Below are 27,640 nucleotides of genomic sequence, written 5' to 3'. Positions count from 1 at the left end.
TGTGTGTGTGTGGACTCGTGAGTGAGTGAAGTGTGTGCATGTGTGGACTCGTGTGTGTGTGTGTGTGTGTGTGTGTGTGTGGACTCGTGTGTGTGTGTGTGTGTGTGTGTGTGTGTGTGTGGACTCGTGAGAGTGTGTGAGAAGTGTTTTAACAAAAGACAACAGTTTGAAAAATATTCTTATTCACAGAGACAAAGCCAGTACCTCTTAATGGGAGCGGTCAGTCAGAGGACCATGTCCTGTACACTCATCTAATAAACAGCACACAATAAAACACTTTTTTTCCTGAATCTTTCTCACCCTGGTCAGATCACTAGGTCACGTCCTGACCATGAGACAGGATCTTAATACTCTCTGGGTGGTCAGGACACTCGGTCTCGCTCTGACAGAGCAGGTCCAGCGTGTGTGTGTGTGTGTGTATCCTGCAGAACAGAGCAGACGCTGTCCAGTGAACGCTGCAGGGTCAGTGGGTCAGAAAGCTGTAATGACTTCACACGTTTCCTCCTTCTGGTCAGGAGCTGTGGTGTGATGGGTGAGAAACTGGCTGATGAAGAAGCAGGTCAGGAGGACAGGAGAAGACTGGATGATGTTTTTATTGTGACTCCATTACAAAGTGGCGACTCGGCTCTACGCTACACCAACACATCATAATACAGATTACTCTGTCTTTATTTACCTCTGATGTTTAGAGCCAGATTTCTATCATGTTGGACACGTGACACATGCCTGGTCTGTGGTCAGTACAGTCTGTGGTCAGTACGGTTTGTCTGTGATACACTGGAGCTAATGCTTCTGTTCATCATCTACTTCAGAGAACTGATCTACAGAGATGCTGTGTGAACTGCTCCCAGGTCCAGTGGTGTTCCAGGAGAACCGCCCGCTCCCTCATGGGTTCCTCTGCTGTTATGTTCATCACAGTGATGTGTGTGAGATGATCTCTCTCTCTCTCTGTGTGTGTGAGATGAGCTCTGTGTGTGTGTGTGTGTGTGAGATGATCTGTGTGTGTGTGTGTGTGTGAGATGATCTCTGTGTGTGTGTGTGAGATGATCTCTGTGTGTGTGTGTGTGTGTGTGAGATGATCTGTGTGTGTGTGTGTGTGAGATGATCTGTGTGTGTGTGTGAGATGATCTGTGTGTGTGTGTGTGTGTGAGATGATCTCTGTGTGTGTGTGTGTGAGATGATCTCTGTGTGTGTGTGTGTGAGATGATCTGTGTGTGTGTGTGTGAGATGATCTGTGTGTGTGTGTGTGTGTGAGATGATCTCTGTGTGTGTGTGTGAGATGATCTGTGTGTGTGTGTGTGTGAGATGATCTCTGTGTGTGTGTGTGTGTGAGATGATCTCTGTGTGTGTGTGTGTGTGTGTGAGATGATCTGTGTGTGTGTGTGTGTGAGATGATCTCTGTGTGTGTGTGTGTGTGTGTGTGTGAGATGATCTGTGTGTGTGAGATGATCTGTGTGTGTGTGTGTGTGTGAGATGATCTCTGTGTGTGTGTGTGTGTGTGTGTGAGAGATGATCTCTGTGTGTGTGTGTGTGAGATGATCTGTGTGTGTGTGTGAGATCTGTGTGTGTGTGTGTGTGTGAGATGATCTGTGTGTGTGTGTGTGTGAGCTGATCTGTGTGTGTGTGTGTGTGAGATGATCTGTGTGTGTGAGATGATCTGTGTGTGTGTGTGTGTGAGAGATGATCTCTGTGTGTGTGTGTGTGTGTGTGAGATGATCTGTGTGTGTGTGTGAGATGATCTCTGTGTGTGTGTGAGATGATCTCTGTGTGTGTGTGTGTGTGTGTGAGATGATCTCTGTGTGTGTGTGTGTGTGTGAGATGATCTGTGTGTGTGTGTGTGTGTGTGAGATGATCTCTCTGTGTGTGTGTGTGAGATGATCTGTGTGTGTGTGTGTGTGTGTGTGAGATGATCTGTGTGTGTGTGTGTGTGTGTGTGAGATGATCTGTGTGTGTGTGTGTGTGTGTGTGTGTGTGTGAGATGATCTGTGTGTGTGTGTGTGTGTGTGTGTGTGTGTGTGAGATGATCTGTGTGTGTGTGTGTGTGTGAGATGATCTGTGTGTGTGTGTGTGTGTGTGAGAGATGATCTGTGTGTGTGTGTGTGTGTGTGTGAGATGATCTGTGTGTGTGTGAGAGGTAACAGGTGCTAACAAAGGTCAATGGTGTTATTCTGTTATTAGGTGGAATGAGAGTAAAGGTCTGGTATGCTGATCACTGCTCCTCACACACACCTCAATGAGCAAAAGTACACCTGTAATCACACACACACACACACACACACACACTTTAACAACTTCCTGCTTCCTCCTGCACCGCAGCGCCTCTCTGCTTCAACTCCACAGAGGCAAGGGACCGATGTCCAGCTGGTTTTACCTAACACACAGAGAGCTAACTGAAGGCAAAGGTCAATCAGGGAACTGAAGGTCAGCCGAGTGGTGGGGTCATGGTGGGGTCATTCTCAGTTGAGGAGTTGAGTGTTTGTGGTCAGGATCGCTCAGATCAGTCGAGCGGTTGAGGATCTGCAATAGGCATGGTGTGCAGAACCTCGTCCAGCAGCTGCAGAGCTCTGTGTAAGTGAATCTCAATCCAGCACGGGGTTTCCTTGATGCTCTGACGAGGATAATCAGGACCCCAACCTTTAACAAAACTCATGCGCAGAATACACAACCGACGCAGATCATCCACCCCGATACCTGCAGCCGCAGACAGACCTGACACACACACACACACACACACACATACACATACACGTTATGTTATGGAATAAAATCACTGTCAATAATGGTGTGTAATTCAGAACATTTGTGTGTAACTGTAATTCCCTCGTGTGTAATATAAAACTGTTGTGTGTAATTCTGTGTCAGAGTCGGATTCCAAAATCTACGACCACCACAGATTACAGATATGAGATTGTGTGTGTTTGTTAGAGAACAACTCCAGAATGTTTACAGACACAACACTAGTTTTCACAACACCTCTGTTACACACACTGCTTGAGAATTTACAAGGGATACATGGTTCTTAATTTAATAATAGAGCTCTTGGGAAAAATCCAGTCACATTATTTCAACTAGCCTGATGTGGAAATTTATCTCGGGTCAGTAAAGTTCTTATTAATTTATTTGTCAGGCTACACCTAATAAAATCTTGCCCATTTATTATTAAAGAAGGTAAATGAAGAGCTTCAGTTACACTGGTCACTGTATTACTGACCAGCAGTACAAAGGCCTTTAGAATACAGTTCAGTACCCTGTTATATCGCTCATAATCACAATGAATATTAGATTTTCTACAAAAAGTACCGTGATCCCTGAGGGCTAATCTTATCTAATATAGTAAATCTCTGTAATATTACTCCTCTCCGTTATTAATGATAACTAACCCTTAAACATGTCCGAATTTGGAAAAAAAAAAAAAAGATTAGCTCTCAGGGGGCCAGTGGTCTGCACACTTCATGGAATCGATTCCTCTTCCCTGGGATAGTAATGCCTGTGCAAGGGGCCTTGATGGTGTATTTTATGCCACCACTAATGTAGAGCAGGTCACAGTACAATAGTGTGTGTGTGTGTGTGTGTGTGTGTGTGCGCTCACTGATGGCTGGTGCTATCCCTCCCACTGATCCTGGTCCTGGTATGTTTCCTGCCACTGCTGCAGCCTGAGCCGCTGCTGCAGCCTGAGCCGTGGCTGCCTGCTGCTGCATCTGTCGATGGCACTGCCTCAGATCAAACACCTGGAAAACACCACAAAACAACAGCCATGGGACAACAGCACTGACGGAGGGAGGGGTGGAGGTGTAGAAGAGGGACGTTGATCTGGGATATGGGAGGATGTGATTTAAGGTCCAGTGTCTGGGGACTGTGGATGAGGGAATGAACATGTGGGGACTTTGGTGTGGGGAAATAGTTTAAAACACAAGAGATTTTGGAAACTGGGTTAACTGGTTCAGGATATTGTCGAGTGGTGTTCAGGGTTCACTGACACTTAGCAAGGGTTTAGTGGATTGAGTTACCTTGATGTAAGCACTGGGGTAAATTTTGTGGACAGCGTCACCCGGTGCACGCCCTGCTTCACGGTCCAGATAATAACTCTGGACAAACACAGCGTGGTCACTGAGGCATCGCACCCAAACATCACCCTCACCCTTACACTCCAACTGTACCCCTTTACCAATGTGTAACCTGGAGAGAAAGTGCAAGAGCAGGAAAAACTTCAGCACTGGAAATGAAATGTGTCGACACTGGTGAGGTTCCTGTAAAATTACGATGCTATAAAACCCTCCATAATTTAAAAAGTGATGCCGGACACCACGTTAACGTCTTTAGCTCTGATGGAGAGTCTAGTCTGTAAAAGCTTGGCATGCCTCGCTCTCTCGATGGCCTCGGTGCGATGAACATTGCTGAGCTGACCCAGGCAGAAGCGATCTCCTCCTGATGGATCCACATAACCGTCCACTGTCACCACCGGACACGAAGATGGCACCTTGAAGGTCTCGCCCACCTGAACGTCCATCTCAAAATACGCTATAGAACACCAGTAATCTGGAGCTGAAAGGCAGAGACAGTCTGAACAATCTTTACACCTAGTAACAACTACTACAATTCTACTCTACATGATCAGGTGTGTGTGTGTGTGTCTGTGTGTTACCTGGATGTGTAGATATCGGGGGCTGGAAGATCAGTTCATTATGTACAGGCCCTGTGAGAGAGACGGTAAGAAAGAGCAGAAAGAGAGAGGAAGATAAACCTCACATAAACATTCCAGAGATAAGCAGAGAGGAGGAGATGATTTCCTGGGACTGTGAGATTAATAAGGAGACAGTAACGAGGTAATGACCTCATGACCAGGACAGCAAGTCTTTATGGTATATAGAGAGCCACAGTACCCAGGTTAAGGTCACCACAAAGGACAGGGGTAAGTGTCCATGCAAGAGGAAGCTGTCTGAAAGGTATGTCTGGGTACAAACCCAGACTGCGTCCAAAAAACTTAAAAGCACGTCTGTCCAACTCTCCTGTTTGACAGGTGCTCTAAAGGGTCAATATTCATGGTCAGACTGCTATAGCCAAGCCTTTGGTCACTCATGCCAATGCCAAAAGATGGTTTCAGTGGGCCACCAGCAGACTTCCTGAGGCAGTGGACAATGTGAAAGATGTATAGTTCTCAGATGAGTCCACCTTCACGGTCTTTCCCACATTCAGGAGAGTTACAGAGTGAACAAGCCACAAAGATGCTGACCACCACACTGCTGTGTGTCCAGAGTGAATCTCAGGGGTGGATCACCGGTGGTTTGGGTGGAAAAATCATGGAATACCCTAGGTCCACTACATGTGCTAGATGGGAATGGGAGAGCCAAAGACTACCAATCCATTCAGGAGGACAACGTACACCCAGTGCTTCAAACATTGTCCCCTGAAGGTGGTTCTGTGTATCAGGATGATAATGCACCAACAAGACAAAGTGCTGACCTGAAGCCCAGTCACCAGATCTGAACATTTCTGAGACACTTTGAGGTGTTTGGAGAAGCGATTCAGGAAACGTCTTCCTCCTCCACCAGCATCACAGTGACCTGGCCACTGGTCTATAAGAGGATTAGCTCAAAATCCCTGTGGTCACTGTGCAGGATCAAGTGATGCTGTACTGTCTGCAGAAGGAGGCCCTACACCATACTAATACATTACTGTGTGTTTAGATCAGCTGTTTCAGTTCCATTGTCCAAACGCTGTGATTCTGCAGTACTTTGAGCTGCTGTGGATTTGATTTTCAGATACAACTCGGGATTGGGGTGGGGAAGTTACCATGGCAATGAGAAAACGTTGATGAATGTTATCGTGTACTAAAATGAAACTCACAGTATTGAGGAGGATGGTGCTGCAAAGCTCCACTCGGATTGGCCAGATTTGCGGGAAAGCCACTCCCTCTTGGCCAGGAGCCGCTGGCTGCTGTGGGTGAAAAATAAAGATGATCATGTTGGATGAGGTCACTTCATCATTACACTGTACACCCAGATTTATGTCTTCCTATTCCCTACTCCCCCTGCTGGACAATACTGCACACTACACAGGTAACAGAATGACCAATAGATTTAGGTCACTACATGTTCCCAGGTCACTACCTGTTTCTACAAATCCCAAAGCACACTGATCACTACAGGGCGTTATGGGTAATCTATATCCCAGAGAGAGCATCGTTTAGACACTGATGTACTGTTGAATTTCCTCATCACACTCACTCATGTACCCACTGCTGCCAGAGCTACACCAGAGAGCGCTACACACTGAAGGGGTGTACACTCAGACACACTGGATCAGGATCAGGTCTTACAGGCTGGAGTAGGAGCCATGCTGGAGAAAGCAGGACTGGGGGCGGAGCTTGTTGCCTCAGACGGCGGCATGAGAGTGGGGCTGCTGAACGTCTCGGGGAGTGGTGGCCGTGTAGAAGTGGGCGGGGCAGAGTGAGAGGGGGCCGGCTGATGCTGGATCGTCTGAATACTGTGTGATCCATCAGAGCTGGAGTGAGATGGCTGAGGGTCAAATTCCTCCTTAACCAAGAGACCAGCACTGGGACCTACACACACACACACACACACACACATACAGATATATACACACACACACACACACATATATATACACACAAGCAGTCAGTTCACTGAGTCACTGAGTTGCAATATAATTATAATCATTTAATAAATGTCACCCTCACCTGTTCCCCCCAGATTCAGTCCAGACAGATCTGAAACAGAGGGAGAGAGAGAGAGAGAGAGAGAGAGAGAGACAGAGAGAGAGAGAGAGACAGAGAGAGAGAGAGATGATGTGTATGTGTACTCAGTCTGATAATTGTTTTGTAGAAGGTTACACACATGTACATCATGTTGAATGTTCTCCTCTATAGCCTGTAACTCTGTGGTGGTGTATACAGCAGCAGTGTCCTGCAGGAACAGGGTTTTATTTCTCTGTGTATCAAAATGACCATTAAAGCCTTCTGATGTGACCATTTGTGTAGATGTCATGGTGAAAGGTCAGAATAATTACAAATGATTTGATGTATAGCAGGGGTGTCCAATCTTATCCACAGAGGGCCGTGTGGGTGCAGGTTTTCAATTCAACCGAGCAGAAGCCACACCTGAGTCTACTGAAGGCCAAGAGCAGGTGATTAGCCAGGTGGAGTCAGGTGTAGCTTCTGCTCGGTTGGAATGAAAACCTGCACCCAGACCGGTCCTTTCTGGATACCCCTGATGTTTGTAAATGTTCATAACACTCCTGGTGTGTGTGTGTGTGTGTTTTACCTATCCCAGGTGATGCCACCCTCTCGTAGTGGTAGGGGTTCACACACACACTGTCACACTTCAGGTCAAAGGCGTACTGGCAGTACTTTACATGTTTCAGCTCGTTCTTATGGAGATCAGGCCAGCGCCATAACCGTGCATAGATCACATGGGGAAAGCCCTTCCGACCCGCAACCTACACACACACACACACACACACATTAATATAAATAATATGTTTATTATATAAGATTATAATACATGAATAAACACTGCATGATGTAGAGTACACTCTGAAAGTACTGGAAGAGTGTGAGTGTGATCCTGCTGTACTCTGAAGTCATGTGAGATCAGTACACACAGCCAGGGGAGTGACTGATCTCTCAACTCATCTCTCTCTCAACATCTCCTGCTCAGAGTCCTGCCTTTCACCTGACAACACATTACTGATTAAAGAGAAGAAACCAACATGAAGACCAGAGAGCTGTCTGAGGGAGAAAAGCAGAACAGTCACTGCAGGAAGACCGAGCAGAGACAAAAACACAGTCTGAGAGGTGCTGGAAACTACTGGACAACTGAGTCTCACACACACACACATTCACACACACACACACACACACTCACACTCACTCTCACAATCACACACACACACTCTCACACATTCACACACACACACTCACACAATCACACACACACACTCTCACACATTCTCACACACACACACTCACACACACACACACACACAATCACACACACACACTCTCACACACACACTCACACAATCACACACACACACTCTCACACATTCACACACACACACACACTCTCACACACTCACATTCACACACTCACTCTCACACACACTCACACACACACTCACTCTCACAATCACACACACTCACATTCACACACACACACACACACTCTCACACTCACTCTCACAATCACACACACACACTCACACACACAATCACACACACACTCACTCTCACATTCACACACACACACACACACACTCACTCTCACACACTCACAATCACACTCACTCTCACACATTCACACACACTCACACACACTCACTCACACTCTCACAATCACACACTCACACATTCACACACACACAATCACATACACACTCACTCTCAAACATTCACACACACACTCACTCTCACACACTCACAATCACACACTCACTCTCACACATACACACACACACACTCACACATACACACTCACTCTCACACACTCACAATCACACACACACTCACTCTCACAATCACATACACACACTCACACATTCACACACACACTCACACACACACACACACATTCACACACACACACACACATTCACACACACACACACTCACTCTCACAATCACACACACACACACACTCACACATTCACACACACACTCACAATCACACACTCACAATCACACACTCACAATCACACACTCACAATCACACACACACTCTCACACACTCACAATCACACACACACTCTCACACACTCTCACACACACACAGAGCAGGGTGAAGACTCTGAGAGCAGAACCAGAGCCCATGAGATGAACCTCTCAGCAGTGAGGTGTGTATTCAGTGTTCACACAGCTCACCCAGGTGTAGTACAGCAGAGCAGGAGCAGCACTGTGGGGGAGTTTTACCTGAGTTAAGGTGACAGTGCCATGTTTCTGATCACAGTACACATGGTTTAAAACTGAAGGGATGTCAGCATCACACCACTGGCCACTAACACAGCCACCACAGGACTTTCAGCACAGTGAATAATAATAAAGGGATTTCATATTTTTAAATACACCCTGTCACACCCAACACCGTACAGGTGTGATGGGTGTGACGGGTGTGTCTGGTGTGAGGGGTGTGAGGGGTGTGACGGGTGTGTCTGGTGTGAGGGGTGTGACAGGTGTGAGGGGTGTGACGGGTGTGTCTGGTGTGAGGGGTGTGACGGGTGTGTCTGGTGTGAGGGGTGTGACAGATGTGTCTGGTGTGAGGGGTGTGACAGATGTGTCTGGTGTGAGGGGTGTGACAGATGTGTCTGGTGTGAGGGGTGTGACAGGTTGTGTCTGGTGTGAGGGGTGTGACAAATGTGTCTGGTGTGACGGGTGTGTCTGGTGTGAGGGGTGTGACAAATGTGTCTGGTGTGACGGGTGTGTCTGGTGTGAGGGGTGTGACGGGTGTGTCTGGTGTGAGAGGTGTGACGGGTGTGTCTGGTGTGAGGGGTGTGACGGGTGTGTCTGGTGTGAGGGGTATGACGGGTGTGTCTGGTGTGAGGGTGAGGGGTGTGACATGTCTGGTGTGAGGGGTGTGACAGATGTGTCTGGTGTGAGGGGTGTGACAGGTTGTGTCTGGTGTGAGGGGTGTGACAGGTTGTGTCTGGTGTGAGGGGTATGACGGGTGTGTCTGGTGTGAGGGGTGTGACGTGTCTGGTGTGAGGGGTGTGACAGATGTGTCTGGTGTGAGGGGTGTGACAGGTTGTGTCTGGTGTGAGGGGTGTGACAGGTTGTGTCTGGTGTGAGGGGTATGACGGGTGTGTCTGGTGTGAGGGGTGTGACAGGTGTGAGGGGTGTGACGTGTCTGGTGTGAGGGGTGTGACAGATGTGTCTGGTGTGAGGGGTGTGACGGGTGTGTCTGGTGTGAGGGGTGTGACGGGTGTGTCTGGTGTGAGGGGTGTGACAGATGTGTCTGGTGTGAGGGGTGTGACAAATGTGTCTGGTGTGACGGGTGTGTCTGGTGTGAGGGGTGTGACAGATGTGTCTGGTGTGAGGGGTGTGACAGGTTGTGTCTGGTGTGAGGGGTATGACAGGTGTGTCTGGTGTGAGGGGTGTGACAGGTGTGAGGGGTGTGACAGATGTGTCTGGTGTGAGGGGTGTGACATGTGTCTGGTGTGAGGGGTGTGACGGGTGTGTCTGGTGTGAGGGGTGTGACAGATGTGTCTGGTGTGAGGGGTGTGACAGATGTGTCTGGTGTGAGGGGTGTGACAGGTTGTGTCTGGTGTGAGGGGTGTGACAAATGTGTCTGGTGTGACGGGTGTGTCTGGTGTGAGGGGTGTGACAGATGTGTCTGGTGTGAGGGGTGTGACGGTTGTGTCTGGTGTGAGGGGTGTGACGGGTGTGTCTGGTGTGACGGGTGTGTCTGGTGTGAGGGGTGTGACGTGTCTGGTGTGAGGGGTGTGACAGGTTGTGTCTGGTGTGAGGGGTATGACAGGTGTTTCTGGTGTGAGGGGTGTGACTGGTGTGAGGGGTGTGACAGATGTGTCTGGTGTGAGGGGTGTGACGGGTGTGAGGGGTGTGAGGGGTGTGTCTGGTGTGAGGGGTGTGACGGGTGTGACGGGTGTGAGGGGTGTGATGGGTGTGTCTGGTGTGAGGGGTGTGAGGGGTGTGTCTGGTGTGAGGGGTGTGATGGGTGTGTCTGGTGTGAGGGGTGTGACAGATGTGTCTGGTGTGAGGGGTGTGACAGATGTGTCTGGTGTGAGGGGTGTGACAGATGTGTCTGGTGTGAGGGGTGTGACAGATGTGTCTGGTGTGACAAATGTGTCTGGTGTGACGGGTGTGTCTGGTGTGAGGGGTGTGACAGATGTGTCTGGTGTGAGGGGTGTGACAGGTTGTGTCTGGTGTGAGGGGTATGACGGGTGTGTCTGGTGTGAGGGGTGTGACAGGTGTGAGGGGTGTGACAGATGTGTCTGGTGTGAGGGGTGTGACATGTGTCTGGTGTGAGGGGTGTGACAGATGTGTCTGGTGTGAGGGGTGTGACGGGTGTGTCTGGTGTGAGGGGTGTGACAGATGTGTCTGGTGTGAGGGGTGTGACAAATGTGTCTGGTGTGACGGGTGTGTCTGGTGTGAGGGGTGTGACAGATGTGTCTGGTGTGAGGGGTGTGACAGGTTGTGTCTGGTGTGAGGGGTATGACGGGTGTGTCTGGTGTGAGGGGTGTGACAGGTGTGAGGGGTGTGACAGATGTGTCTGGTGTGAGGGGTGTGACATGTGTCTGGTGTGAGGGGTGTGACAGATGTGTCTGGTGTGAGGGGTGTGACGGGTGTGTCTGGTGTGAGGGGTGTGACGGGTGTGTCTGGTGTGAGGGGTGTGACAGATGTGTCTGGTGTGAGGGGTGTGACAGGTTGTGTCTGGTGTGAGGGGTGTGACAAATGTGTCTGGTGTGACGGGTGTGTCTGGTGTGAGGGGTGTGACAAATGTGTCTGGTGTGACGGGTGTGTCTGGTGTGAGGGGTGTGACAGATGTGTCTGGTGTGAGGGGTGTGACGGGTGTGTCTGGTGTGGGGGTGTGACGGGTGTGGGGGGTGTGACGGGTGTGTCTGGTGTGAGGGGTGTGACAGATGTGTCTGGTGTGAGGGGTGTGACAAATGTGTCTGGTGTGACGGGTGTGAGGGGTGTGACAGATGTGTCTGGTGTGAGGGGTGTGACAGATGTGTCTGGTGTGAGGGGTGTGACAGGTTGTGTCTGGTGTGAGGGGTGTGACAAATGTGTCTGGTGTGTCTGGTGTGAGGGGTGTGACACATGTGTCTGGTGTGAGGGGTGTGACAGATGTGTCTGGTGTGAGGGGTGTGACAGATGTGTCTGGTGTGAGGGGTGTGACAGATGTGTCTGGTGTGAGGGGTGTGACAAATGTGTCTGGTGTGAGGGGTGTGACAAATGTGTCTGGTGTGACGGGTGTGTCTGGTGTGACGGGTGTGTCTGGTGTGAGGGGTGTGACGGGTGTGTCTGGTGTGAGGGGTGTGACGGGTGTGTCTGGTGTGAGGGGTGTGTCTGGTGTGAGGGGTATGACGGGTGTGTCTGGTGTGAGGGGTGTGACATGTGTCTGATGTGAGGGGTGTGACAGATGTGTCTGGTGTGAGGGGTATGACAGGTGTGAGGGGTGTGACGTGTCTGGTGTGAGGGGTGTGACAGATGTGTCTGGTGTGAGGGGTGTGTCTGGTGTGAGGGGTGTGACGGGTGTGTCTGGTGTGAGGGGTGTGACGGGTGTGTCTGGTGTGAGGGGTGTGACGGGTGTGTCTGGTGTGAGGGGTGTGACAGATGTGTCTGGTGTGACGGGTGTGTCTGGTGTGAGGGGTGTGACAGATGTGTCTGGTGTGAGGGGTGTGACAGGTGTGTCTGGTGTGGGGGTGTGACGGGTGTGGGGGGTGTGACGGGTGTGTCTGGTGTGAGGGGTGTGACAGATGTGTCTGGTGTGAGGGGTGTGACAAATGTGTCTGGTGTGACGGGTGTGACAGGTTGTGTCTGGTGTGAGGGGTGTGACAAATGTGTCTGGTGTGTCTGGTGTGAGGGGTGTGACAGATGTGTCTGGTGTGAGGGGTGTGACAGATGTGTCTGGTGTGAGGGGTGTGACAGATGTGTCTGGTGTGAGGGGTGTGACAAATGTGTCTGGTGTGACGGGTGTGTCTGGTGTGACGGGTGTGTCTGGTGTGAGGGGTGTGACGGGTGTGTCTGGTGTGAGGGGTGTGACGGGTGTGTCTGGTGTGAGGGGTGTGTCTGGTGTGAGGGGTATGACGGGTGTGTCTGGTGTGAGGGGTGTGACATGTGTCTGATGTGAGGGGTGTGACAGATGTGTCTGGTGTGAGGGGTATGACGGGTGTGTCTGGTGTGAGGGGTGTGACAGGTGTGAGGGGTGTGACGTGTCTGGTGTGAGGGGTGTGACAGATGTGTCTGGTGTGAGGGGTGTGTCTGGTGTGAGGGGTGTGACGGGTGTGTCTGGTGTGAGGGGTGTGACGGGTGTGTCTGGTGTGAGGGGTGTGACGGGTGTGTCTGGTGTGAGGGGTGTGACAGATGTGTCTGGTGTGACGGGTGTGTCTGGTGTGAGGGGTGTGACAGATGTGTCTGGTGTGAGGGGTGTGACGGGTGTGTCTGGTGTGGGGGTGTGACGGGTGTGTCTGGTGTGAGGGGTGTGACGGGTGTGTCTGGTGTGAGGGGTGTGACAGATGTGTCTGGTGTGAGGGGTGTGACAGATGTGTCTGGTGTGAGGGGTGTGACAGATGTGTCTGGTGTGAGGGGTGTGACAGATGTGTCTGGTGTGAGGGGTGTGACAGATGTGTCTGGTGTGAGGGGTGTGACAGATGTGTCTGGTGTGAGGGGTGTGACAAATGTGTCTGGTGTGACGGGTGTGACAAATGTGTCTGGTGTGACGGGTGTGTCTGGTGTGAGGGGTGTGACAGGTTGTGTCTGGTGTGAGGGGTATGACGGGTGTGTCTGGTGTGTCTGGTGTGAGGGGTGTGACAGGTGTGAGGGGTGTGACAGATGTGTCTGGTGTGAGGGGTGTGACGTGTCTGGTGTGAGGGGTGTGACAGATGTGTCTGGTGTGAGGGGTGTGACAGATGTGTCTGGTGTGAGGGGTGTGACGGGTGTGTCTGGTGTGAGGGGTGTGACAAATGTGTCTGGTGTGACAGATGTGTCTGGTGTGAGGGGTGTGACAGGTTGTGTCTGGTGTGAGGGGTATGACGGGTGTGTCTGGTGTGTCTGGTGTGAGGGGTGTGACAGGTGTGAGGGGTGTGACAGATGTGTCTGGTGTGAGGGGTGTGTCTGGTGTGAGGGGTGTGACGAGTGTGTCTGGTGTGAGGGGTGTGACAGATGTGTCTGGTGTGAGGGATGTGACAGATGTGTCTGGTGTGAGGGGTGTGACAGGTTGTGTCTGGTGTGAGGGGTGTGACAGATGTGTCTGGTGTGAGGGGTGTGACAGGTTGTGTCTGGTGTGAGGGGTATGACAGGTGTTTCTGGTGTGAGGGGTGTGACAGGTGTGAGGGGTGTGACAGATGTGTCTGGTGTGAAGGGTGTGACAGATGTGTCTGGTGTGAGGGGTGTGACAGATGTGTCTGGTGTGAGGGGTGTGACAGATGTGTCTGGTGTGAGGGGTGTGACAGGTGTGAGGGGTGTGACAGATGTGTCTGGTGTGAGGGGTGTGACAGATGTGTCTGGTGTGAGGGGTGTGACAGATGTGTCTGGTGTGAGGGGTGTGACAGATGTGTCTGGTGTGAGGGGTGTGACAGGTTGTGTCTGGTGTGAGGGGTATGACGGGTGTGTCTGGTGTGAGGGGTGTGACAGGTGTGAGGGGTGTGACAGATGTGTCTGGTGTGAGGGGTGTGACAGGTGTGAGGGGTGTGACGTGTCTGGTGTGAGGGGTGTGACATGTGTCTGGTGTGAGGGGTGTGACAGATGTGTCTGGTGTGAGGGGTGTGACAGATGTGTCTGGTGTCAGGGGTGTGACGGGTGTGTCTGGTGTGAGGGGTGTGACAGGTTGTGTCTGGTGTGAGGGGTGTGACAGATGTGTCTGGTGTGAGGGGTGTGACAGATGTGTCTGGTGTGAGGGGTGTGACAGATGTGTCTGGTGTGAGGGGTGTGACAGGTTGTGTCTGGTGTGAGGGGTGTGACAAATGTGTCTGGTGTGAGGGGTGTGACAGGTTGTGTCTGGTGTGAGGGGTGTGAAATGTGTCTGGTGTGAGGGGTGTGTCTGGTGTGAGGGGTGTGACGTGTCTGGTGTGAGGGGTGTGACGGTTGTGTCTGGTGTGAGGGGTGTGACGGGTGTGTCTGGTGTGAGGGGTGTGACAAATGTGTCTGGTGTGACGGGTGTGTCTGGTGTGAGGGGTGTGACAGATGTGTCTGGTGTGAGGGGTGTGACAGGTTGTGTCTGGTGTGAGGGGTATGACAGGTGTTTCTGGTGTGAGGGGTGTGACAGGTGTGAGGGGTGTGACAGATGTGTCTGGTGTGAAGGGTGTGACAGATGTGTCTGGTGTGAGGGGTGTGACAGATGTGTCTGGTGTGAGGGGTGTGACGGGTGTGACTGGTGTGAGGGGTGTGACAGGTGTGAGGGGTGTGACAGGTGTGAGGGGTGTGAAGGGTGTGACAGATGTGTCTGGTGTGAGGGGTGTGACGGGTGTGTCTGGTGTGAGGGGTGTGACGGGTGTGTCTGGTGTGAGGGGTGTGACGGGTGTGTCTGGTGTGAGGGGTGTGACGGGTGTGTCTGGTGTGAGGGGTGTGACGGGTGTGAGGGGTATGACAGATGTGTCTGGTGTGAGGGGTGTGACAGATGTGTCTGGTGTGAGGGGTGTGACAGGTGTGAGGGGTGTGACAGATGTGTCTGGTGTGAGGGGTGTGACAGATGTGTCTGGTGTGAGGGGTGTGACAGATGTGTCTGGTGTGAGGGGTGTGACATATGAGGGGTGTGACAGATGTGTCTGGTGTGAGGGGTGTGACATGTGTCTGGTGTGAGGGGTGTGACAGATGTGTCTGGTGTGAGGGGTGTGACAGATGTGTCTGGTGTGAGGGGTGTGACAGATGTGTCTGGTGTGAGGGGTGTGTCTGGTGTGAGGGGTGTGACAGGTTGTGTCTGGTGTGAGGGGTGTGACGGGTGTGTCTGGTGTGAGGGGTGTGACGGGTGTGTCTGGTGTGAGGGGTGTGACGGGTGTGTCTGGTGTGAGGGGTGTGACGGGTGTGTCTGGTGTGAGGGGTGTGTCTGGTGTGAGGGGTGTGACGGGTGTGTCTGGTGTGACGGGTGTGACAGGTGTGAGGAGTGTGACAGGTGTGAGGAGTTTACAGGTGTGAGGGGTGTGACAGGTGTGAGGAGTGTGACAGGTGTGAGGAGTGTGACAGGTGTGAGGGGTGTAACAGGTGTGACAGGTGTGACAGGTGTGAGGGGTGTGACAGGTGTGAGGGGTGTGACAGATGTGTCTGGTGTGAGGGGTGTGACAGATGTGTCTGGTGTGAGGGGTGTGACAGATGTGTCTGGTGTGAGGGGTGTGACGGGTGTGTCTGGTGTGAGGGGTGTGACAGATGTGTCTGGTGTGAGGGGTGTGACAGGTTGTGTCTGGTGTGAGGGGTGTGACAGATGTGTCTGGTGTGAGGGGTGTGACAGATGTGTCTGGTGTGAGGGGTGTGTCTGGTGTGAGGGGTGTGACGGGTGTGTCTGGTGTGACGGGTGTGTCTGGTGTGACGGGTGTGTCTGGTGTGAGGGGTGTGTCTGGAGTGAGGAGTGTGACAGGTGTGAGGAGTGTGACGGGTGTGGGGGTGTGGCGGGTGTGAGGGGTGTGGGGGGTGTGAGGGGTGTGCCAGTTGTGAGGAGTGTGGCGGGTGTGGGGGTGTGACGGGTGTGACGGGTGTGGGGGTGTGACAGGTGTGAGGAGTGTGATGGGTGTGGGGGTGTGACGGGTGTGAGGGGTGTGACGGGTGTGGGGGTGTGACGGGTGTGAGGGGTGTGACGGGTGTGTCTGGTGTGAGGGGTGTGACAGGTGTGAGGAGTGTGACAGGTGTGAGGGGTGTGACAGGTGTGAGGAGTGTGACAGGTGTGAGGGGTGTGACAGGTGTGAGGAGTGTGACAGGTGTGAGGGGTGTGACAGGTGTGAGGGGTGTGACAGGTGTGAGGAGTGTGACAGGTGTGAGGAGTGTGACAGGTGTGAGGGGTGTAACAGGTGTGAGGGGTGTGACAGGTGTGAGGAGTGTGACAGGTGTGAGGAGTGTGACAGGTGTGAGGAGTGTGACAGGTGTGAGGGGTGTGACAGGTGTGAGGAGTGTGACAGGTGTGAGGGGTGTGACAGGTGTGAGGGGTGTGACAGGGGGATGAGTGAATCCAAAGGCTGCATCTCTTCCTTCTTCTTAAGTTTAACAGATATAGTGTGATGGTTTTTCTTCTGCCTGCTGCTCACCCCTCACCTCACCCCTCACCTCACCCCTCACCTCACCCCTCACACCTCACCTCACCCCTCACACCTCACCTCACCCCTCACACCTCACCTCACCCCTCACACCTCACACCTCACCCCACCCCTCACCCCTCACCTCTCACCTCACCCCTGACCCCTCACCCCTCATACTTCACCCCTCACCTCACCCCTCACCTCACCCCTCACACCTCACCTCACCCCTCACACCTCACCTCACCCCTCACACCTCACCCCTCACACCTCACCCCTCACCCCACCCCTCACCCCTCACCTCTCACCTCACCCCTGACCCCTCACCCCTCATACTTCACCCCTCACCTCACCCCTCACCTCACCCAGAGACCCAAACCCCTGTGAATCACACTAATCAGAGTAACACACATCACATCTAGAGCTAAAACACACCTCTGATAACCAGATGTTCTTCCCAGATGTGTTAACTTTAACACCACGTGTGTTTAAAATCAAAGGGAAGTGAAGTGAGGTATAACACGCGGTCCAGCTATGAAATACGACCGCTGCCGGTCAGAAAGGACAAGAGATGCACACTGCATTGCTCTGACTCCATGATGGTCATACATGCAGTGACCAGGACAGAAGACCAGAGAGGATTTCACAGACGTGCTGAGATGATGCAGTGTGGAGGCTCTCACTGTCTGACAAAACCCCAGCAAACTAAAGACGAAAGAGTGTGTGTGTGTGTGTGTGTGTGTACCTGTAGTCTCCCATCAAGCGTGCGCTGGATGGTCACACACTTGCTGGGGTGAGCTCCGTTGGTGGTGACGGCGGTGATCAGAGAGTCCAGTTCATCTTTCTTCTCCTTCAGTTTCTTCACCAGACTCTCGATGGCCCTCTTACTGAAGCTCTCGCTCTCACCGCCCTGACGGTGACACATCAGACTGTGCACGATGCTGAGACACGCGTCACTGCTGGACACCGACATGCTACACACACACACACACACAGGGGGCTCTACTCTACACAAACACACACTCTAATTATCAGCTACTGGAGGACACACAATCGAGCTGCAGGGGACACACACACCCTCATACTGCCGCTGTGTGCGGTCACTCCATCACACACACATGCACTCTTTTAGCTTCCGACTCCACTGGATCAACCCTGTAAACACACACACACACACACACACACAGATCAGCGGTGTATGTGTGCAGTTCGTCTCTCCGCCAGCAGAGGGCCTCCACTACAGGAGCAGCGCAGAGACCTGACCTGGACACAGCTGACCATCTTATTATCCAAACAGCACTGAGGGAGAGAATAATACTTTAATGACGACAAAAACGCCTTAAAGTCAGCAGATACAGCTTCTCTTTTGGTTTAATATTGTGCCTTAACACACACACGTCTGCACTCTCCCTAACAATTACTGCTAATGTACACAAAGACCATGTTAGCATCGCCGCTAAGCTAAGTTCAGCTGAACTGACCACTGTGACGTAATGCCACGTGGATAGAGACTCGTGCTATTAATAACCTGATCTAATGATTCATTTTTATAGCAAAAAATAAAATAAATCCGTGACATTTCTCTCCATGCAGCTCGGCTCGAGCTCTTCCACTGTTAGCCGCCTGGCTAATGTTGTTAGCAGAAGCAGGCTAGCTGTGTGTGCAGGACCCATTCAGTCACTCACTCAGGTTAAACCGCGCTACCTGATGTTTTTATTAAGGTATAAAGATGGTAAAGGAAGACTTACACAATCACCTGAGAGCTGTACAGTCCGCGGTGTGTGTGAATTTATTCCGCCATTATTAATAACAATAACACAGAAGAGAAGCAGGGTGCTGCTCCCGCGCATGCGCACACCGTCCTCGGTTCAGCGCGCCACCTGGTGGTTATTTAATAACATGATGTCATGACAGGAGCTCATTTAGAGATGTTCAAGAGGAAGGATAAAGATCGTGTACTTTATTAAACACCTATTTATTATTAGACTGCAGCTGTAGAGCTGTTAGATCAGTGCTGAAGGTGTTCTACTGATGAGAAGGTTGAGTTTGACTCTCAGGTCCACCAAGCTGCCCCTGCTGGGCCCCTGAGTGAGGCCCTGACTCACATGTAGTGTAGAAACTATAAGGCACTAGAAGGAACACATTATATGACACTGTGGTTGGTGTTCCAGTGGAACTGCTGTTACTCAAACCAGTACACAGATTCTGACCAATCAGATTAGAGCCTTGATTAACCCTGAGGATACAGGCAGCATAGTGTTAAATGAGAAAACGTGTTTATTAAAGTTCATGATATCAGCTGTGTTCCTCCTCCACATTTACACTCTGCTCTCAGAATCCTCCTCCTCCTCCTCCTCCTCAGCTCAGAAGTGTTTTTCCAGCTCAGTCATTTTTACACCAGAGATTTTTTTTTATTCTGGACTGTGATCGATCATAAAGGGTTAATTCTCTACAGTGACACTCACAAACACACCCACACACATGATATTTTATACATTTATTCATTTAGCAAAGACTTTTTCCAACTAAAATCAGTTGTAAATTGTCAGCGTACACAAACCTCTATTATTATTATTATCATCATCATCATCATCACCAGCTTGTCCATGGCTCAGTCACACTGAGCTACACACACACACAGCTAAACTGAGACTAGTCAGAGGTACAGTAACACACAGGCGAGTTGTGAAGCTGAGGAAAGGAAGAGGTCAGTAAGCTGAACACACACACACACACACACACACACACACACAGGTCAATGCAGGAGTGTGTGTGTAGTGGTGATAATCCCTTCATGACCAGGAGCAGGGAGATGAGCAGCAGGTATCATCACACTCTCCTGGCTATGTGAAGCAGCACATGCTCTGGTCTGGTCTTCCTCTCAGATCTCCTCCTTCCTCACGGCAGACTCCGTGTCCACCATCTCTCATACTGTCCAGTCAGTAAGATCAAGCTCTCAGTGTAGAGGAATTAGTGACCGCATTAGGAGGGAGGAGGACTGGTCAGCTGGCTAGTCTACTGGAGTGATGTGAATGAGAGCAGCTATTCTTTATACACTGACTGACTGAGTGTGTTTAACTAATTCCAGCCTGAGGAACTGTGTACATGGTGTGGGTGTAATTATATTATATTATATTATATTATATTATATTAATTATATTATATTATATTATATTATATTATATAATTAATATATGTGTGCATGGAGTGTGTGTCCTTTATGATTGTGTGTTTCCTTATCGATAATGTTTGTGTGTGTGTGTGCGCTCGCTCATGTTTTGTGAGTGCACTGTGTGTGTGTGGAGTGTACATTTCCTTTATGATAATGTTTTTGCGTGTGTGTGTGTGCGCGCGTGTGTGTGTGTGGAGTGTACATTTCCTTTATGATAATGTTTGTACGTGTGTGTGCTCGCTCATGTTTTGTGAGTGCACTGTGTGTGTGTGTGTGTGTGTGTGTGTGGAGTGTACATTTCCTTTATGATAATGTTTTTGCGTGTGTGTGTGCGCTCATGTTTTGTGAGTGCGTTGTGGGTGTTGGAGTGTTCCTGCACTAGTGAGCTGGAATTCAGGTGGTCAGGAGGAGTGTTCCTGGACACTGAGGGCTAGTCGAGGATGGGGCTGTGGGAGACTCCGGGCCATTCGTAGGTGTCCGGGAGGAAGGAGTCATACTGCGTGTTCCACACAACTGACCTCACATGGGCCTCTTTATCCACGGGCTCAGGGTACCGGAACGCCATACCCTTACTGTACAGGTACTCCACCACCTACACACACATACCTTTATATTATATATACACATACACACATATATATATACATACACACACACACACACACACACACACACACACACACACACTCACACACTCTATATTGCCAAAAGTATGAACTTAAGTGACATCCCATTCCTAATCCATAGGGTTCAATATGACGTCGGTCCACCCTTTGCAGCTATAACAGCTTCAACTCTTCTGGGAAGGCTGTCCACAAGGTTTAGGAGTGTGTTTATGGGAATTTTTGACCATTCTTCCAGAAGTGCATTTGTGAGGTCACACACTGATGTTGGACGAGAAGGCCTGGCTCTCAGTCTCCGCTCTAATTCATCCCAAAGGTGTTCTATCGGGTTGAGGTCAGGACTCTGTGCAGGCCAGTCAAGTTCCTCCACACCAGACTCTGTCATCCATGTCTTTATGGACCTTGCTTTGGTCACTGGTACACAGTCATGTTGGAAGAGGAAGGGGCCAGCTCCAAACTGTTCCCACAAAGTTGGGAGCATGGAATTGTCCAAAATGTCTTGGTATGCTGAAGCATTCAGAGTTCCTTTCACTGGAACTAAGGGGCCGAGCCCAGCTCCTGAAAAACAACCCCACACCATAATCCCCCCTCCACCAAACTTTACACTTGGCACAATGCAGTCAGACAAGTACCGTTCTCCTGGCAACCGCCAAACCCAGACTCGTCCATCAGATTGCCAGATGGAGAAGCGCGATTCGTCACTCCAGAGAACGCGTCTCCACTGCTCTAGAGTCCAGTGGCGGCGTGCTTTACACCACTGCATCCGACGCTTTGCATTGCACTTGGTGATGTATGGCTTGGATGCAGCTGCTCGGCCATGGAAACCCATTCCATGAAGCTCTCTGCGCACTGTTCTTGAGCTAATCTGAAGGCCACATGAAGTTTGGAGGTCTGTAGCGATTGACTCTGCAGAAAGTTGGCGACCTCTTCGCACTATGCGCCTCAGCATCCGCTGACCCCGCTCCGTCAGTTTACGTGGCCTACCACTTGGTGGCTGAGTTGCTGTCGTTCCCAAACACTTCCACGTTCTTATAATACAGCTGACAGTTGACTGTGGAATATTTAGGAGCGAGGAAATTTCACGACTGGATTTGTTGCACAGGCGGCATCCTATCACAGTTCCACGCTGGAATTCACTGAGCTCCTGAGAGCGACCCATTCTTTCACAAATGTTTGTAAAAACAGTCTGCATGCCTAGGTGCTTGATTTTATACACCTGTGGCCATGGAAGTAATTGGAACACCTGATTCTGATTATTTGGATGGGTGAGCGAATACTTTTGGCAATATAGTGTATATATTATATATATATATATATATATATAGACACACACACAAACACATACATACCACATCACCTCAATATCTCACACACACACACAGATACACACTACCCCAAAAACCCAACAAACACCCACCCTCCCTCCCCCACAGCTCACCTTGACGGCCATCTGCACAGACACCTCTCTGATGCTGGACAGTGGAGGATAAAGTCGACCCTGACTCAACTCCTCATCTGTCAGCTGATCTGCCAGGGTCTAACACACACACACACACACACACACACACACACTTCGTTTTAGAAAACAGAACGATCATGTCCTTTCATTCTTCTTTATTCTTAGGAAGATGTTTTTGAGCACATGTCCATAAAGTCTCACACACTCAGGATCTCAGGATCTCTCAGAGTGTGAGCTGATTAATCAGGACTAGTGGTCATGGGCTTTATTTCTGTCCTGCATAAAGAACTGCAACCTCCTTTTGCCATATGTCCAGTTTGTTGTCCAGTTGAGGAAGACTGGACCATACCCAGCCTCACACTGACCACATGCGTCACATCTTGCATGCCTGAAACAGCAGAACCCTGGGCAGATGAAGCAGAGATGGAGTTCCTGCCTGCTGAAGGACAGCTGTGATATTCAGAAGTGATGGACATAAGACCAAAAGTATGTGGACCCCTGACCATCACGCATAGACACACATGGTCCCTCTCCACACTGTTCACACACACTCTTCCTCACACACTTGCACAGAAGGTCTGTGTGTGTGTGTGTGTGTGTGTGGAGCTTCACAGTTTCACCGGACCTCAGACTCTGGCATGACCATGACATGGTGTGAAGGTGAAGGTTGGAGTGAAGAACTGGAGGGTCCTGCAAAGAGCCTTGACACTGACCTCAACCCCACTGACCTCCCACTGACCCCCAGACCTCCTCATTATCACAACACCAGAGTCTGATCTCACTAATGCTCCTATAGCTGAATGATCACTAATCCCCACAGATAGTGGAGAACCTTCCAGAAGCCTGGAGCTGATTAGAAGAGGGAATTGGTCTGGATCCAGATGTTCTACAGGAGCACCGTGCTGATGTTCCTCCTCTGCCTCAGAGAAGAGCTGCAGGAAGTCATCTAACATCTACATACACACCCTCATATTTACCTTGGCAGCTTCAAGGAACACCGTATCACTGATGTGTCGAACTCCACTGAGGATCACCGCCAGGGCTACACCTGACACACAGACAGACACACAGACACACACACACAGACACACACACACAGACACACACACACAGACACACACACACACAGAAGTTTAGATTCATTATTTCACCTGAGCAAACTTTACACACAGCCACCAGAGAGCAGTGCTACTAAATACTGAGAATACACTCGCGCGCACACTCGCGCGCACACTCGCGCGCACACTCACCAGGAAATATGTATGCGTTGTTCCCCTGTCCTGGGATGAGGATTCTGCCGTCATCCAGAGTAACCGCACCAAACGGACTGCCACTGGCAAACAGACACCGACCCTAACACACACACGCACACACACACACACGCACGCACAATTACACTTATAATGATTATTATTATTATTAAAATTATCATTATTATTATATTCTGAGAGAGTATATTATATTCTCTGTGTGTGTGTGAGTGAGTGTGAGACTGTGTGTGTGTGTCAGTATGTGTGTGTGTGATGTACGTGTGAGGCAGTAGGCGTCCTCTGCTGTACACTCAGCTTTATCAGTGGGGTTGAGTGTGTGCGAGTGTGTGTGTGTGTGTGTGTGTGTGTGTGTGAGTGAGCGAGTGTGTGTGTGTGTCAGTGATGTAAGTGTGTGTGTGTGTGTGTGTGTGATGTACATGTGTGAGTGTGTGTGTGTGTGAGATGTACATGTGCGAGTGTGTGTGTGTGAGTGATGTACATGTGTGAGTGTGTGTGTGTGTGTGAGTGATGTACATGTGTGAGTGTGTGTGTGTGAGTGATGTACATGTGTGAGTGTGTGTGTGAGATGTACATGTGTGAGTGTGTGTGTGAGATGTACATGTGTGAGTGATGTACATGTGTGAGTGTGTGTGTGAGTGATGTACATGTGTGAGTGTGTGTGTGAGATGTACATGTGTGAGTGTGTGTGTGAGATGTACATGTGTGAGTGATGTACATGTGTGAGTGTGTGTGTGAGTGATGTACATGTGTGAGTGTGTGTGTGTGTGTGAGATGTACATGTGTGAGTGTGTGTGTGTGTGTGAGATGTACATGTGTGAGTGTGTGTGTGAGTGTGTGTGTGAGATGTACATGTGTGAGTGTGTGTGTGTGTGTGTGTGAGATGTACATGTGTGAGTGTGTGTGTGTGTGTGTGTGAGATGTACATGTGTGAGTGTGTGTGTGTGTGTGAGATGTACGTGTGAGTGATGTACATGTGTGAGTGTGTGTGTGTGAGTGATGTACATGTGTGAGTGAGTGCGTTTGTGTGTGTGTGAGATGTACATGTGCGAGTGTGTGTGTGTGTGTGTGTGTGAGTGATGTACATGTGTGAGACCGTAGGCGTCCTCTGCTGTACACTCAGCTTTAGCAGTGGGGTTGCTGAGAGCGAAGATGATTGGCCGCTCATTAAACGAGCCCATCGCTCTGATGACATCATGAGTGAAGAGACGCCCCGCCCCTGCCACACCTAAACACACAGGAAAGATCAAATACACTCGCACACACTCATTCTCTCTCACATACACTCACACCCTCTCTCTCTCACATGCACTCACTCACACCCTCTCTCTCTCACATGCACTCACTCATACCCTCTCTCTCTCACATGCACTCACTCATACCCTCTCTCTCTCACATACACTCACTCATACCCTCTCTCTCTCACATGCACTCACTCATACCCTCTCTCTCTCACATGCACTCACTCATACCCTCTCTCTCTCACATGCACTCACTCATACCCTCTCTCTCTCACATGCACTCACTCATACCCTCTCTCTCTCACATGCACTCACTCATACCCTCTCTCTCTCACATGCACTCACTCATACCCTCTCTCTCTCACATACACTCACTCATACCCTCTCTCTCTCACATGCACTCACTCATACCCTCTCTCTCTCACATGCACTCACTCATACCCTCTCTCTCTCACATGCACTCACTCATACCCTCTCTCTCTCACATGCACTCACTCATACCCTCTCTCTCTCACATACACTCACACCCTCTCTCTCTCACATACACTCACACCCTCTCTCTCTCACATACACTCACTCATACCCTCTCTCTCTCACATGCACTCACTCATACCCTCTCTCTCTCACATACACTCACTCATACCCTCTCTCTCTCACATACACTCACTCATACCCTCTCCCTCTCTCACATACACTCACTCATACCCTCTCCCTCTCTCACATACACTCACTCATACCCTCTCCCTCTCTCACATACACTCACTCATACCCTCTCCCTCTCTCACATACACTCACACACACACTCACATGCACTCATACCCTCTCTCTCTCACATGCACTCACTCATACCCTCTCTCTCTCTCACATGCACTCACACACACCCTCTCACACTCACACCCTCTCACACACCCGCTCTCTCTCTCACATGCACTCACACACACACCCTCTCCCTCGCTCACAGGCCCTCTCACACTCACCCTCTCTCACACACACCCTCTCCCTCCCTGCCACGCCTAAACACACAGGAAAGATCAAATACACTCACACACACTCACTCTCTCTCACATACACTCACACCCTCTCTCTCTCTCTCTCTCACACTCACAGGCCCTCTCACACTCACAGGCCCTCTCACACTCACAGGCCCTCTCACACTCACATGCACTCACACTCACATGCACTCACACTCACATGCACTCACACACTCACCCTCTCTCACATACACTCACTCATACCCTCTCCCTCTCTCACATACACTCACACACACACTCACATGCACTCATACCCTCTCTCTCTCACATGCACTCACTCATACCCTCTCTCTCTCTCACATGCACTCACACACACCCTCTCACACTCACACCCTCTCACACACCCGCTCTCTCTCTCACAGGCCCTCTCACACTCACCCTCACTCACACTCACATGCACTCACACTCACATGCACTCACACTCACATGCACTCACACTCACATGCACTCACACTCACATGCACTCACACACTCACCCTCTCTCACACTCACATGCACTCACACACTCACCCTCTCTCACACTCACCCTCACAGGCCCTCTCACCCTCACAGGCCCTCTCACCCTCACATGCACTCACCCTCTCTCACCCTCACATGCACTCACACACTCACCCTCTCTCACCCTCACAGGCCCTCTCACACTCACCCTCTCTCACCCTCACATGCTCTCACCCTCACAGGCCCTCTCACCCTCACAGGCCCTCTCACACTCACCCTCTCTCACCCTCACAGGCCCTCTCACACTCACCCTCTCTCACCCTCACATGCACTCACACCCTCACAGGCCCTCTCACCCTCACAGGCCCTCTCACCCTCACCCGCCCTCTCACCCTCACAGGCCCTCTCACCCTCACCCGCCCTCTCACCCTCACCCTCTCTCACCCTCACAGGCCCTCTCACCCTCACCCTCTCTCACCCTCACAGGCCCTCTCACCCTCACCCTCTCTCACCCTCACAGGCCCTCTCACCCTCACCCTCTCTCACCCTCACCCTCTCTCACCCTCACAGGCCCTCTCACCCTCACCCTCTCTCACCCTCACAGGCCCTCTCACCCTCACCCTCTCTCACCCTCACAGGCCCTCTCACCCTCACCCTCTCTCACCCTCACAGGCCCTCTCACCCTCACCCTCTCTCACCCTCACAGGCCCTCTCACCCTCACCCTCTCTCACCCTCACAGGCCCTCTCACCCTCACCCTCTCTCACCCTCACAGGCCCTCTCACCCTCACCCTCTCTCACCCTCACAGGCCCTCTCACCCTCACCCTCTCTCACCCTCACAGGCCCTCTCACACTCACCCTCTCTCACCCTCACAGGCCCTCTCACACTCACCCTCTCTCACCCTCACTGGCCCTCTCACCCTCACCCTCTCGCACCCTCACAGGCCCTCTCACACTGACCCTCTCTCTCCCTCACAGGCCCTCTCACACTCACCCTCTCTCACCCTCACAGGCCCTCTCACACTCACCCTCTCTCACCCTCACAGGCCCTCTCACACTCACCCTCTCTCACCCTCACAGGCCCTCTCACACTCACCCTCTCTCACCCTCACAGGCCCTCTCACACTCACCCTCTCTCACCCTCACAGGCCCTCTCACACTCACCCTCTCTCACCCTCACAGGCCCTCTCACACTCACCCTCTCTCACCCTCACAGGCCCTCTCACACTCACCCTCTCTCACCCTCACAGGCCCTCTCACACTCACCCTCTCTCACCCTCACAGGCCCTCTCACACTCACCCTCTCTCACCCTCACACAAACACACACACACTCACCAATGATGGCTGTGGGCTTGATGACATTAACAGCATCCAGAAAACTCTTTACATCTCCAGGACTCGGGTGAACAAATGCTTCCTGATTACTGTCTGTGGACTGAGATCTGCCCTGAAAATACACACACACACACACACACACACACAGAGAGAGAGTGGAGTCA

The 27,640-nt window shown here is 51.1% G+C and overlaps 2 protein-coding genes across 8 annotated transcripts in view; both read right to left on the bottom strand.

The window, feature by feature from the left end:
* Positions 1-575: 575 nt before the first annotated feature.
* On the bottom strand, positions 576-18,803 carry smad4b (SMAD family member 4b). 5 transcript variants are annotated; one of them, XM_058375528.1, is made up of 11 exons: positions 18,657-18,803; positions 17,654-18,063; positions 7,281-7,455; positions 6,698-6,727; positions 6,317-6,559; positions 5,845-5,934; positions 4,643-4,693; positions 4,359-4,542; positions 4,008-4,176; positions 3,590-3,728; positions 576-2,709 (listed from the first exon to the last, which is right to left on the bottom strand). In XM_058375528.1, exons 2-11 carry the CDS (start codon positions 17,879-17,881, stop codon positions 2,498-2,500), a joined length of 1,521 nt encoding a protein of 506 aa, XP_058231511.1. In that variant the 5' UTR covers positions 17,882-18,063; positions 18,657-18,803; the 3' UTR covers positions 576-2,497. The 5 variants fall into 5 exon arrangements, with proteins under 5 accessions (XP_058231511.1, XP_058231512.1, XP_058231514.1 ...); XM_058375529.1 differs by having other exon boundaries at positions 17,654-18,207; positions 18,657-18,797; XM_058375531.1 differs by having other exon boundaries at positions 18,665-18,791.
* Positions 18,804-19,390: 587 nt separating this feature from the next.
* me2 (malic enzyme 2, NAD(+)-dependent, mitochondrial) overlaps positions 19,391-27,640 on the bottom strand; it is a 30,277-nt gene continuing 22,027 nt past the window's right edge. For 2 of the 3 annotated variants that reach the window (XM_058375525.1, XM_058375523.1), the window contains 6 exons: positions 27,477-27,588; positions 24,516-24,658; positions 23,413-23,515; positions 23,140-23,210; positions 22,142-22,240; positions 19,391-20,672 (listed from right to left, as the gene is read on the bottom strand). In XM_058375525.1, the coding sequence (XP_058231508.1) occupies positions 20,511-20,672; positions 22,142-22,240; positions 23,140-23,210; positions 23,413-23,515; positions 24,516-24,658; positions 27,477-27,588 (690 nt within the window). In that variant the 3' untranslated portion in view covers positions 19,391-20,510. The remainder of the gene's footprint in view (positions 20,673-22,141; positions 22,241-23,139; positions 23,211-23,412; positions 23,516-24,515; positions 24,659-27,476; positions 27,589-27,640) is intronic. The other variant, XM_058375524.1, reaches the window with a different exon arrangement.

The sequence above is a fragment of the Hemibagrus wyckioides genome, linkage group LG22 (genome assembly GCF_019097595.1).
Source record: "Hemibagrus wyckioides isolate EC202008001 linkage group LG22, SWU_Hwy_1.0, whole genome shotgun sequence".
NCBI classification, from domain to species: Eukaryota; Metazoa; Chordata; class Actinopteri; order Siluriformes; family Bagridae; genus Hemibagrus; species Hemibagrus wyckioides.
The sequence above is the reverse complement of the archived record's forward strand: the minus strand, read 5'-3'. Positions and strand labels throughout refer to the sequence as shown.

Excerpts from the sequence above, each read along its gene's own strand:
- smad4b (XM_058375528.1), bottom strand. The coding sequence starts at position 17,881 with ATGTCGGTGTCCAGCAGTGACGCGTGTCTCAGCATCGTGCACAGTCTG. Across the intron at positions 7,456-17,653 it reads CGCTTGATGGGAGACTACAG|GTTGCGGGTCGGAAGGGCTT; the intron begins GTACACACACAC and ends GTGTGTGTGTAG. Across the intron at positions 4,177-4,358 it reads GAGGCCATCGAGAGAGCGAG|GTTACACATTGGTAAAGGGG; the intron begins GCATGCCAAGCT and ends CTTTCTCTCCAG.